Below are 12,927 nucleotides of genomic sequence, written 5' to 3'. Positions count from 1 at the left end.
TATAATCTCCCACTTTTTCTAATGATTGGAAGCCAGAGACTATATGATCTTGGCTGCCTCAGCTCAGGACGCTGGGAACAGCAAATTATTAAGCATGGCAAGAAAGGGGTAGCTTTTTACTCGCATAACAATGTCATATGTCCTACCAAACCTTGAAATGTAAATTTTGAAGGTCCCTTTTTAGCTATTGGTGTGTATATATGGATTGTGCTTTGTGTCCATGAGGGTTATGCATTAGAACTGGGCTTGGACAGCTTGTCAGACCCAAGTTTTACAATCATGGCTCTGTATTCTACTGGTTTAAAGCCAAACTATGAGTTTAGCCTCCATCTCCCTGTTGGAGGCCCCCATGCTGTCTGGTTTTTTTGTTGTTTTTATACTTGCTTTTTTTTAGATGTCTTCAGGCCGGTTAAGTGAGGAAATGAGTCTTCTTCCCCTTTTTGCCTCTTTTCTAACACAGGCTGTCCTCTGCAGATAACAGTGCTGACATTATGGTGTCATTGCTGCTCTCCGCTTCAGTACAGTATGAATAAAGAGCGTTCTGGTGATGCCCCCTTAGGATCCGGAGAAGATTAACGATCTCTATGGCAGGGGAAAAAAATGACTGCAGGGGACAACTCCAGTATTGCATCTTGAGCTGCTTTTTTATTTTGTACATTGCTCGGAGGTCCATTTTAATGAAAAAAGAATGCCCAGAGTTGGGCTTTAAGACTAACCCAGCTTGTTGTTCTTACTGCTTGTACATTGTCTCCCCCTCTATTTTTATTTCAGGTGTCACAGCTTTTACACTAAGCGACACTCCAGGGCTTTATATCTGGGCGCAAAAGCAATACAGCTGAACAGTAACAGTGTTCAAGCTTTGTTACTGAAAGGGGCAGCACTGAGGAATATGGGAAGAGTGCAAGAAGCAATCATTCATTTCCGAGAAGCAATCAGATTGGCACCCTGTCGGCTGGACTGCTGTGAAGGTGTGTGCAGAGCAGTGGTTGTCAACTTGTGAGGTATAATGTGGCCCCTGAAAGTATACCGTATGTAATGCTACAGAAGACCGTCAGACTACAGATGTGTTATCAGAGATGGTTAGACTGCAGACTGGAAATCTGCTGCATGAGACTGTAAGATCTCGGCCATTATAGCCCCTTTGCAGATCGGTGCTTCCACTTCTGGGGCCTGCAAGCTGCAGGTTGGGTGCCAGCGGTGTAGGGTATAGAATCATTTATGGAATTGGATTTGAAATTGGTCTTGTATGTGTCCGTGTTGAGCTGCATATTTGTGAGTATTGTCATTTTTTTTCCTACAGTGCATGTGTATGTGGGAAAAATTGGGGATGCTGGGATTACAGAAAAACATATTTTCAGTACTCGGATGTCTTATTCCGTAGCACCTAAGGCACTGTGATGGGTGAAATGCAGTAAATTGATACTATTCTGTTTTCTAAGGTCCCTGAAAAAGACAGGGACCCTCCGAGGTCCCGAAACGCTAGCTTCAGCTTCTAAAGACACGTCGTGACATTCTTTAATAAACATATCTAAGCGATATTGAATTCGTGTGTGTGTGTGTGTGTGTGTGTGTGTGCGCGCGCGCCGGTGACCTGTTGAGACTATTCTGAGCTTTGCACGGCACCATATGTGAGATCACCAGAGCACCACCACCATTGGAGGTTTCCAAGAACCACCTGCACTCCTTACGGTCTGCAAAGGGTCATAATTGGCCAAAGATGATGCTTTTATAGCTCATCAGTTTAGTTTTATCAGTGATTGATGGCCCTAGAAATATTGCTCATGCTCCGACGTTCGCAGTGATTTGAAACGTGTGTTGTAATGGGCGCAATCCTCGTTTTTGCAAGTAGGCGCACCCAACGCATGTTTGTCGTATGTATGTGGGGGCAGGGGACTTTAACATTTTTTGTGTGTGTTCCCCCCCCCCCCCCCACTTAACTGTATTGTTATCACATAGGGGGAGGGGGGGCACAAAATATAAGCGATCGGTCAGCTCTACAGTTTTGACATTTTTCCCGCTGGTACGCACCGTGCGAGTGGGTGGGGCTAAAGAGACTTTTTAAACGTCCACTCACATTCAAGAAGCCCCCGGCCGGTTGTTTAATTACAATCTTAAGGTACCCATACACCAGGTGATCCTGCGATCGTCCGGTAACCTAGAGGCAGAGCCAGCTGTACCCGCCCCCTCCACGTCCGTCCTGCCAGTCAGCGCTGGCGGATCGGAGCAGGGAGGGGGGAATCCAGCCCCTCCCTTGTCACAGCAGAGAGCCGTTACAGGATCGAGAGGTGAGCGAACGCCGGTATGTGTTCGCTCACCTCCCGATCTACTGAGCCGACCTGTGACAGTCTCATTGTCACAGGTCGGCTAGAACTATGAGGTGAGTGAAAAGCACAACAGAGAGCATGGTGAGGTGGAGTATAAGTGGGTTGGTTGGTGTGCTTTAAGGTGACTGTCGCTGTGCCAAGAATGGGGCAGTCTCTTTTAAAGTTGATCACCTGGAAATATAAAAAATAAAATCCTGTATATCCAGTATATAAAACTATGTTCTGTTTCCCTTTCCCTCTCACCTCCGATGAGTTAAATTGCCTGTTGGAGGCTGTCTGCCAAGCCCATTACTGTTCTGTAGTAATATCTCTCATCACCTTTTGTCAGAAATGTATTTGGTTCTGTGCCCTTTAGTTATGTTTACTGAACGTTAATATTTGCTAAGTGTTCATCTGAAGATGGCGGTATAGGGCTTTTACTCGTGGATGGCTCTGGTTTTTTTTTTTTTTTTTCTGTGGAAGCCATTAGACTGGGACGATTGCTGATCTTTATTGAAACTTTGCCAGTTCCTCCCTTTAATTTATATGCGCCAGTAGTTACATAGATTGTCTGGCTGATTAAAGTGAGTGAATGTAATTATTCACAGAGCCAGTATAACTTCAGTAGTTGGTCGGCAGTGCTGTCTCGGTGTATAGCGGCGATTGGATGCCGTTTGTGCCCTAACTGTTCTGTATGCACAGAAAGTGCGCAGAGATTGCTCCGTAATGGCGGCACACTTCTTTTCTGCCTCAATGAGTACTACTGTAAAATTTGTGCAAGCTCTGCGAAGCATGGCCTCTAATACCAGCACCTGGCACGCTTGCCCAAACCCATTTACATGAATTATCTCTTTGTAAATGCATGCTTTTTTGTTTTCTTTCTGTCACCAGGCCTGATTGAATGTTATCTGGCATCCAACAGTGTGCGGGAAGCTATGGTCATGGCCAACAATGTCTACAAAACCTTAGGAGCTAATGCCCAGACACTGACTCTGCTGGCAACAGTATGTTTGGAAGATCCGGTAACTCAGGAAAAGGCCAAAACCCTCCTGGACAAAGCTCTCTTACAAAGGCCGGATTATATCAAGGCCGTGGTAAAGAAATCAGAGTTGCTTAGTAAGTCATTCTTTCTCTGTTAACCCCAATCGTGAGCAGAATGTTTGTTCACACTGGATACCGTGTTGGATTGTGTGCAGCATATTGATGTGGGGGTGAAATATTGTTTTTAGGTATAACACTTGTGCCTTGGTGCAGCCCTGTGAAGTAAAACAGAAGATTTCGTAGTAAATTCCTTGTACCGAGACCTGTGTATTTTGTAGTCGCAACCTACCATGAGGACAGTAGATGAAGCCAAGGATCATATCATTTCTTATGCTCCCTGGCTCCATCTAGTGGTGGAAATGCTGTGTGAATGGCATTCACCCACTGTATGACTGGGCGGAAGTTTTTAAATCATCCCCTAAGGCAGAGGCCCTCTAGCTGTGGTGAACCTACAAATTGCATCATGCATCTTCCTCTGGGAGTCGTGGCTGTCAGATTCTTGCAGTGCCTAATGGGATTTGTAGTTGCACCACAGCTGGAGGTCTGACGTTTGCCTACCTCTGCCCTAAGAGTTCCCATGCGTGTTACAATCTGACCATAGAATCTTTATACAATTAACTTTAGAATGATCATTCTATGTAATATGAGGACCCATCCACTGTAACGATTCGATTTTGTATCCGATCAGACAGGACTGTGCACTACATACTTATCGGTAGAGCTAAAGGAGATTGTACAATCAGATTGTAACGTGTGTGTTGATCCTTTGGCTTTTCTTCCATCCGCTGTGACACAGATAATTGATTCTGTACCTGCAGGTCGAGAGCAGAAATATGAAGAAGGCATAGCTCTGCTGAGAAGTACCCTTGCAAATCAAAGTGACTGCGTCTTGCATCGGATGCTGGGCGACTTTCTCGTGGCTGTGAATGAATTTCAGGAGGCCATGGATCAGTACAGCATCGCTTTAAGGTATCGATCAATGATCAATAGTTGTTTGTGCATCAGGTGTCAGGTTACTTTGTATTTAAAGGAGAACTCCAAGGAAGTATCGCATTTCATTATAAGCGTGCAGAGTTAAAGCAGGTTACCTCTGTCTGGTTTTAGCTTTTGTATTTGCGGTTTGGAAATAAAAATAATATTCTATGAAATTTTCCCCCAGTAGCAGGAGAAGTCTCTCGTCTCAGTCTTTCCAGTGGGGACACATACAGCAATGAAAACTTGACAGAGGATATAACCCTTTCCCATTTTATTCCCAACAAAAAAAAAATTGCCTAGCAATACACTGTAGGCACTAACTATGGACATATCTGCTTCCTTTTGGCCTGGTAAATAAACCATTGCAGGTGTTTTGTTCTATCCGTTCAATAAGTGCAAAAATTATACCTGTTGATCATGTCAGAAATATTTTGAATAGGGATGCACCGATATATCGGCCGCTGAAACATATCGGACGAAAATTGGCACTTTTGACTAAATGTCGAAAGTGCCATATTCATGCCAATACATCGGCGCATCCTTGATTTCTTTCCTCCCCGCTGGGCATTGCTCTGTGTCCCAGCGGGGGGGAGAGATAGTGACAGCCGGCTGGTGTCTGCCCTCCTACACCGCTCGGCCGCCTATCACAGTGCGGCAGAGTGGTGTGGAGGCCTAGACAGCGCTGTCACAGGAGGCTGGGCTCTCCTCTCGCACCGCTCACTCAGCCTCCTGTGACGGCGTGTCAGAGAGGAGAGCAGGCTACAAACACTCAGCGATCAGTGATCACTGAGTGTATGTAGATAGGTAAGGATATGGTATGCTTAATATATCCTCAATTATGAATGAATGGAAGAGATCTGCATCGCCTCCTGTACATTCATAGTTGTAGTTATAGGAAACATACTCTGTCCTTATGTTATCAATGAACAGGAACACTCATAGAGGATTCCTATTCATTGATAACAGGAAATACAGAAAAAGAGATTGAGGACTTTGTGTTCTCAATCTCTTTTTTTTCTATTTTAAAAGTGAAATATCAGGGGTCTGACCCCTAATATTTCCCCAAAGCCCCTAAAAGTAAATAAAAATATTTAATAAAAAAATAAATATACATTTTCAAAAAAAGTTTATTAAAAATAAAATATTTTTAAAAATTGAAATAAACACATTTTCGGTATCTGTTTCGGCCTGACAATTTTTTCTATTTTTCGGTTTTTAAATTTCTATTTCGGTGCACCTCTAATTTTGAACGAATTACTTCCTGTGTTCTTTGCCTGTGCTGTTGGCATTGTTCTCAGCTCGCTCTGTGAACTAAAAAACACATCTTTTTTTTTTTGTTTTGTTATGGAGAAGGAGAGAAGGAGGTGTTTTGTAGTCCTAGACCACTTCCAGTCCATGGGTGACAACGCCACTCCTCCATAGATGCAGTGCACTAAGGAAGTGTTGTCATCCTAAAACAGGAAGTGTGTTACTGGCGGGATCACCAGGGGGAAAAAAAGCTTGACATGATGGCTGCATTACTGGCTGTTTTTGCTGCCCCTTCCTGGTTTTTAAGCCAAATTCTGGGCACAGTACACTTAATGCAGTTCAGGAGCCTGGGGCCGTTTGTTTTGTGACTGGCTAGGAAGAGAGGCGAACAGAGATGTGACCTCGACGCTGAGGTCTGAGACCTGGAGCGGGCCTGGATGTTCAGCGGGAGATGGGCTTCCACCCGCAGATATACAGGGAGAAGGTGGCAGATCGTATTATGGCAGGTACGTTTACAGCAAAGGGCCTCTACATATGCACTCCTGACACAATACACTTACTGCAGTTCAGTAAGTTGTCAAGGCACTTTGCTGTAAACCTACCAGCTATAATGAGCTCTTCCTTTGCTGTAAACTTACCAGCTATAATGAGCTCTTCCTTTGCTGTAAACTCACCTGCCAGAAGAAGCTCTTCCTCCTTCCTTTGCTGTAAACTCCCCTGCCAGAAGAAGCTCTTCCTCCTTCCTTTGCTGTAAACTCACCTGCCAGAAGAAGCGCTTCCTCTTCCTTTGCTGTGAACTCCCCTGCCCGAAGATGCTCTTCCTTTGCTGTAAACTCACCTGCCAGAAGAAGCTCTTCCTTTGCTGTAAACTCACCTGCCAGAAGAAGCTCTTCCTTTGCTGTAAACTCCCCTGCCAGAAGAAGCTCTTCCTTTGCTGTAAACTCCCCTGCCAGAAGAAGCGCTTCCTCCTTCCTTTGCTGTAAACTCACCTGCCAGAAGAAGCGCTTCCTCTTCCTTTGCTGTAAACTCCCCTGCCAGAAGAAGCTCTTCCTTTGCTGTAAACTCCCCTGCCAGAAGAAGCGCTTCCTCCTTCCTTTGCTGTAAACTCCCCTGCCCGAAGAAGCTCTTCCTTTGCTGTAAACTCACCTGCCAGAAGAAGCGCTTCCTCTTCCTCTGTGCAAATCTTAAGTATGCCTGCGGGTGGAAGCCCAACTTCCACTGAACGTCCATACCCGCTCTGGCTGCAGGTCTCGTAGACCTTGGCGCTGTGGTTGCATCTTTGTCGTCCTCTTCTCCTGGCCAAGCAAATTGCCCGAGGCTCCTGAACTGCATTAAGTGTATTGTGGCCGCACCCACCATGTCAAGGAAATCTATTTGAGAGAAGAACATGGGTTGCCATGCATTTGGGGAAATGGTACACACTTGGCTGTCATGCTCATCTTCTGGCTTCAATATTCCTTAGTTCATTACCCCAAATTTGTAATATTTGTCTATACAGATCATTAGCTCTGACTTGATCCTCCTGTCACTTGCTGCATGGTTGTTCTGGGTCAGTGGCAGAATTTTTTTTGATACCAGAGACAGGAAATTAGCATTTTAATGAAGAGGACAACTGTTGGCATTCCCATATTTCTCTATGGCAGATTTTCTTCTACGTTAGATGTAAGGTCGGTTTATGTGAGTAAAGTGAATGGTTTGGAGAACCTTCACTTGCTTAAGAAATCCACTTCAGTTATTGTATCTTATGTTCTTATGTTACTTATCATAAGCAGAAAAAGCCAGAATTCCTTAAAAAAACCTCAGGAACTTAAAAAAACGTTCCCTTGCCACCCCTGTACTGCAAAGGTGCTCATTTTGTCTTGGGGAATTAAAGCTATATCACTCACCTGATCCTTGGTCCTGGGGTACTCGGCACTTACCTCTCTCCTGCTTTGCTTCAGCTGTGGAATGTCCTTCAGCATCCTCATGTCTAATGCAGGTCAATGGACCTGCATAGGACTTGATGTCACCGGTCCTTATATCGAGGATCATGTGAGCATATTTGCTTTATTTGGGCCCCCTAGAAAAAAAAAACAAGCACTTAACCCTTGCGATGTTGGGGTACTTTTTTTTTTATTTTTTTTTATTCTTTAAACATTTTCTGGTTTTAATATAATTTCTGAAAAAAAATTAATAAAAAATGCCAGTATTTCACTTTACATAGAAATAATAATATTTTTTCATCTGTGTTTTTATTTATTATTGGACAATATTGAGATATGTCTGTGACCTGAAATGGAAAAGCAGTACTTGATAGAGTCGTGGAGCAGACTGTAGAACAGGAATCATGTTGGCAGTACAGAGAATTGGATTCCGGTTTCCTTTACTGCAGAATGCTGCATTTCAGTATCAGATGTAAAGCATGGAGCATGTGCATCGTAGAGCGCTCTGCAGCAAGCAATTGACACCTCTTTTGTCAGGCATCCACCCTGCGTCTCTGTGCAGCATGACGTATCTGCATAGAATATACTTGCAAGATGACATTTTAGTTAGATTCTTGTGTGTTTATAGTAAAATCAGGAAGTGGTAGTGATTTGTGCCTTGATATCCACCTCTATCATTGTGAGGGGTGGAGGCACATTCATTTATATTGAGAAAAGTTTTTTGTTTTTTTGAGAAAATATTTTATTGCTTTACATATTAAGGCACAACGGTGCACGCTATTTGTGTCCAATGAGGGCACCAGGCATAGCAATGCATACAATAATACAGCATACAGCCATGCTTAAGGTCTAAACAGAAAAATAACAAAACATTAACAATAACAACCGTTACTACAGGTCAGAAGGAAATGCCCCCCTCGGGAAGCTTCCAATTACAGGCGGGGAAAAAAACGAAATTCCCTACAGTGCTCACTTGGCCAAAACCATCTGCTCATGTACTTAGTAGCTAGGGGCTCGGTCACCTCCTGTTTGTTGTAGTAGAACATCTCTTGCAGTGTGGCCTCCGGCCTCTCCTGGGCTAACCAGATGACTCTAGCTCCACTTTTATCTTAGGATCCCCATATGGGCATTATGTCCCCCTCAGACTCTTGCTGCATAGTCTACCGCTGAGTTCGTGCACTCCAACCAGCTATCCCAAACTTTATGGAATTTGTTAGGGCTTCCCCTGTGGGCATATGTGTCTTGGTACAAAGGAAGATTATCATTTACCAACTTCTTCCAGAAGGACAAGTCCGGCGGGGCCGGCTTCTTCCAGTTCATGGCTATAGCCTTGCGGGCATAAAACAAGGTCAAACCTATCAGCGTGCGTTCAGATCTGGTCGGAGGAGAAAAATTATTTAATTAGTATTTCTATAGTGCTTTGCTTCCTGGGGGCTGAAAGCTTTTTATCAGCTGTTTGGGCAGATGGCAAGGCAGCCATCCTGGTCATGCTCATTAATGATATGCTGGTAGGATAATTGGCTCCTGTCTAAAACTGGCCCTACTATGTACGCTGCGCCCGGAACAAGGTGAGGGGAGCAGCGTGAAGCATGTAGCGGTTACTGACATTAGCGGTTACCAGGATATTAAATATCCTGGTAATCAGCGGTTACCAGGGGCCCCTTCCTCCTGTCCTGGGCCCCCTCCAAGTGGCGGAACACCAGGGCCCGGCCGCGACCTCTGCGACACTGGTAGTTCCGCCACTGCTACTATGATATTCTAAAGTGTTGAAGAACACGATATAGCCCAGAGGAAACCCACACAAACACAGGCAGGACATGCAAACTCCATGCAGAAAGTGTCCTGACTGGCACTCAGGCTGATGGCCCCATTGCTACAAGGCAGAAGTGCTAACCACTAAGCCACTATGCTGCCATAGGAAAAGGTTGTGTTTTTTTGTTTTTTCATAAAAATGGTTAATTTGAAGCTCATAGATCTATTATTTAACCAGTTCCCAGGCATTGAGGTATGGGACTAGGGTTTGGCTTTAAAATTCATTGGTTTGGCAACGCTAAACAGTAGAGGAAAAGAGGTAGGATTTCAACTGGTTTTGAAAGATTGACAATAAAACCCCATACAGCACACACATACTCTACTCCATCTTTTATATGTGGCAGGCATTGGCTTTCTTAAAAATAAAAAGTTTTTTCTTTTTATTCTAAAACTAACAAGAGCTTAGACTCTAAAAGGAAAAGGGCAAGTGATAAAGAATGTATTACCTGTGTGGGGCAGGAGAGGTTGAATGAATGATCACTTTGGTTTCTTTTCAGCTTGGATCCAAATGACCAAAAATCCCTAGAAGGAATGCAGAAGATGGAGAAAGAGGAGAGTCCAACAGATGCTACACAAGAAGAAGACGTGGATGACATGGAGGGGAGTGGAGAAGAGGGAGACTTGGAAGGCAGTGATAGTGAAGCTGCGCAGTGGGCAGATCAAGAACAGTGGTTTGGAATGCAGTGAGCTGACAAATCTGTAAAATGTATGAAACGTACTAATATCTATTTTATGAAATGTATCCAGATTATGGGAAGCTTCTCTTCTGCAGACCTTTTTGCTGTGGCATTACCGTCCCTATTTTGTTGTATCTGCCCTGTCTGCAGCTTCAATTGACTGCTAAAGAGTGAAACACTCCTGTAGCCTCCAAGATCTGTCCGCGTATTTTCATTATATCAATTACTGACATCTCCAGTAGAGATGATACTATGAGCATTTGTAGGCAAGTTTAAAGAAGCCAGAGGATACCAGAACTGGGCCTATGAACCATAACAAGCAATTAGTGGCAGCTTCCAATTTCCACCATGGTAGATAAACCTAGCATCATGATGGTTGCTTTTATTTTTCTTTTAGAAGACACTTTTTCCCTCCATATTAACAAGCCATTATGTATCCACCCAGAAAGAAGGTGACGTTGGATTGCTGAATTGACTTTTTTGTTGTGTCATTAAAGCAAACCTATATTGAAAAACACATAAGATGTCACTGCTGGCCTTCAAAAAATTACTAGTTGCCAGGCTATCATGCAAATCCATTGGTTTTAGCATTTTATGGGATATTAACTGGCAGCAAGTTTGCAGATCAGGAGTTTTGACTTCCCTTGTGCCCACCCTGCCTAATACTTGTTCCAGGTCAGAGGTTCAACATGTTGAATTCAGAGAATGCCAGTAAATTAGCATTTTCAGAAGGAGGTCCGCACTGGCAGCCCACATATATATTTCTCTTAGTACAGGTTTTCTATGCTAGTGTAATGGCCGTAATGTCAAACTATCTGTATTCATGTACATTTTTCTTTGTGTGGAAAAAATGACCAATGTCCATATCCATCATTAAGGATCGCCACTCTTCCACCATTTGCATCTAAGCTGGTCCCATGACATAATCCAAATGGTGTTTTAATGAGAACTCTGCTTTCTGTGACCTTTATTCTGAGGGCACCCACACATGGGCATGGAGGGCCAAGATCTTCCCACTTGATGACTTCAAGTCTGCATATGTGTTTACGATGGAGGTTACCAGTGGGCTCAGTACATCGGCACAGATTCACAAATGAACAGACCAAAAATGCCAAAAAAATACCGGCGCCTTCAATTACAGGGACCAAATGGCATTCTTGGCCCACTGATTTCGGGAACTTTGCTGACCTGCAATCACCTCTGTTCCCCTTCCTGAACAGAGAATCAATAGGCAGTTGCTGACAGCTGTCATAAAGTCTGCAAAGGAGAGCAAGCAATAAGATCTCTATTCCACCTACAGTCAGGCACATGCAGAAAAGAAAAGGCATGTGACTACTTCACCTCAATAGTTCATAGCTAAGCTGATCTGAACTTTGCTTTGGAAAGGTGCCTCTCATATTTTGTGTAAAGGTGAGGAGGGTTGATCAGAGATGCAATTACTCCCAGTGTGCTGTCTTAGACTACACATTAAATTTTATTGCACTTGAAGAGTAGGGATGAGCTGGGGATCACTCCAAACCTGAACCCCTCCAAACAAGGAAGTGCCATGGGTACTTCCACCCAGTCAGCTGCAGTATGTGCATTCCTCACCCCCACAGCTGTATGTAAACAAAGGGGCGGCATGCTTGTGCTAACTTCATTAATCTAGCATGGTCACATAGCCATATTAGGTAAATGTAATTTACCAAATATAGGCATGTAGCCATAAGGTCAATGATGTCACGGCATCCCGTCCCTTTGCTTACATCAAGCTGCAGGTGTGGAATTCCCCACCAGCAGCTGATTGGGTGGCATGGAAGGAGCTTCCTGCCGCCTTCGGCTCCCCGGAGGAGCTCAGGTTCGTACAGTGTTTGGTCGGAACCTGAGCTCATCTCTATTGAAGGGGTAGTATTTTCATCAGCGCCTCATTCAAAACAGTATCCAGTATTCCATTAGACAAGAGTTCCTCTTTAAATCTTTGTGATTATATTGTGTGTACATTGCATTTTCATATACAAAATATGTATATTTGTATATAGACTTTTAAAATGAAATGCTAGTTGTTGGCCTGTCAGTCGTCTGCAATTATTGTATACAGTATGCCGTCATATATGTAATCATGTTTGAATAGGATTTAAAAGAACAAGGAAAATCAGATTGTATACAATGTATACTGAATTTAGCTGTATGCTGGATAGTGCTTTTTTTTGTTAAATAAAACATTCAAGTGATGTTTTTGCCTGCTTGGTTTTCTTTAGATGGATTTCCTGGATGACAGATGCTTGAATAGCATAAACAGTTCGAAAAGTACAATGTTTTGTTATACTTGAATATTAACCACAATTGGTTTCTCCATGTAAAAATGTAGGTATCGTCCAGTTGGCTTCATTTAATACCGGCTTTTTTTTTTGTATATTCTTTATTTAAGGATTTTACAATATGAATACAAGTAATTTAAGAAATAAGACCAGTAATAAAAGAAGAAAAAAACAAACAAACATACCACTTAGTATAGACATTGCTTGATCCGAGGCAAAACAGAAACATAAAGTTTCCTTCTTTCTGTATCATCCAATGAATCACTCCATCGATACCCATCGTGTGAGTGGACAAAGGCAGTGAAATATTCACCCAATGGGGTGAAATAACTACTGTACATCAGGCCCGATCCAATCTGATAAGGTCGTGCTTAATACCAGATTTTAGGTCCCTAAAGGGGACTCCAGTTGTCTCCCTGGAGCTGCAGAAACACCAAGGAGAGCAGAAAGACAACCAGTAACAACTGGAGTCTGCAAAAGGAACTAAAAGATAGTAGGAAATTACTAGCAGGAGGAAGGGGGAGCCCTTCATAATGGCTGCTGCAGGTGTGCGGACCTGAAGACTTGCCATTGAAGTCCCTGGGAGACCGGTCATTTAAATCTTTATTATCTACCCAACAATGGCACATAAACTGATATTTAACAGAGGAGG

The 12,927-nt window shown here is 43.4% G+C and overlaps 1 protein-coding gene across 1 annotated transcript in view; it reads left to right on the top strand.

Annotated features, from left to right (window-relative positions):
* Positions 1 to 10,106, top strand: part of ANAPC7 (anaphase promoting complex subunit 7) — a 40,169-nt gene extending 30,063 nt beyond the window's left edge. The window contains exons 8-11 of the mRNA XM_018558308.1: positions 772 to 968; positions 3,195 to 3,419; positions 4,163 to 4,313; positions 9,799 to 10,106. Coding sequence (XP_018413810.1) covers positions 772 to 968; positions 3,195 to 3,419; positions 4,163 to 4,313; positions 9,799 to 9,988 — 763 coding nt within the window. The 3' untranslated portion in view covers positions 9,989 to 10,106. The remainder of the gene's footprint in view (positions 1 to 771; positions 969 to 3,194; positions 3,420 to 4,162; positions 4,314 to 9,798) is intronic.
* The last annotated feature ends 2,821 nt before the right edge of the window (positions 10,107 to 12,927 follow it).

The sequence above is a fragment of the Nanorana parkeri genome, unplaced genomic scaffold, assembly GCF_000935625.1.
Source record: "Nanorana parkeri isolate BGI_ZX_2015 unplaced genomic scaffold, ASM93562v1 scaffold331, whole genome shotgun sequence".
Taxonomy (NCBI): Eukaryota; Metazoa; Chordata; class Amphibia; order Anura; family Dicroglossidae; genus Nanorana; species Nanorana parkeri.
The sequence above is the reverse complement of the archived record's forward strand: the minus strand, read 5'-3'. Positions and strand labels throughout refer to the sequence as shown.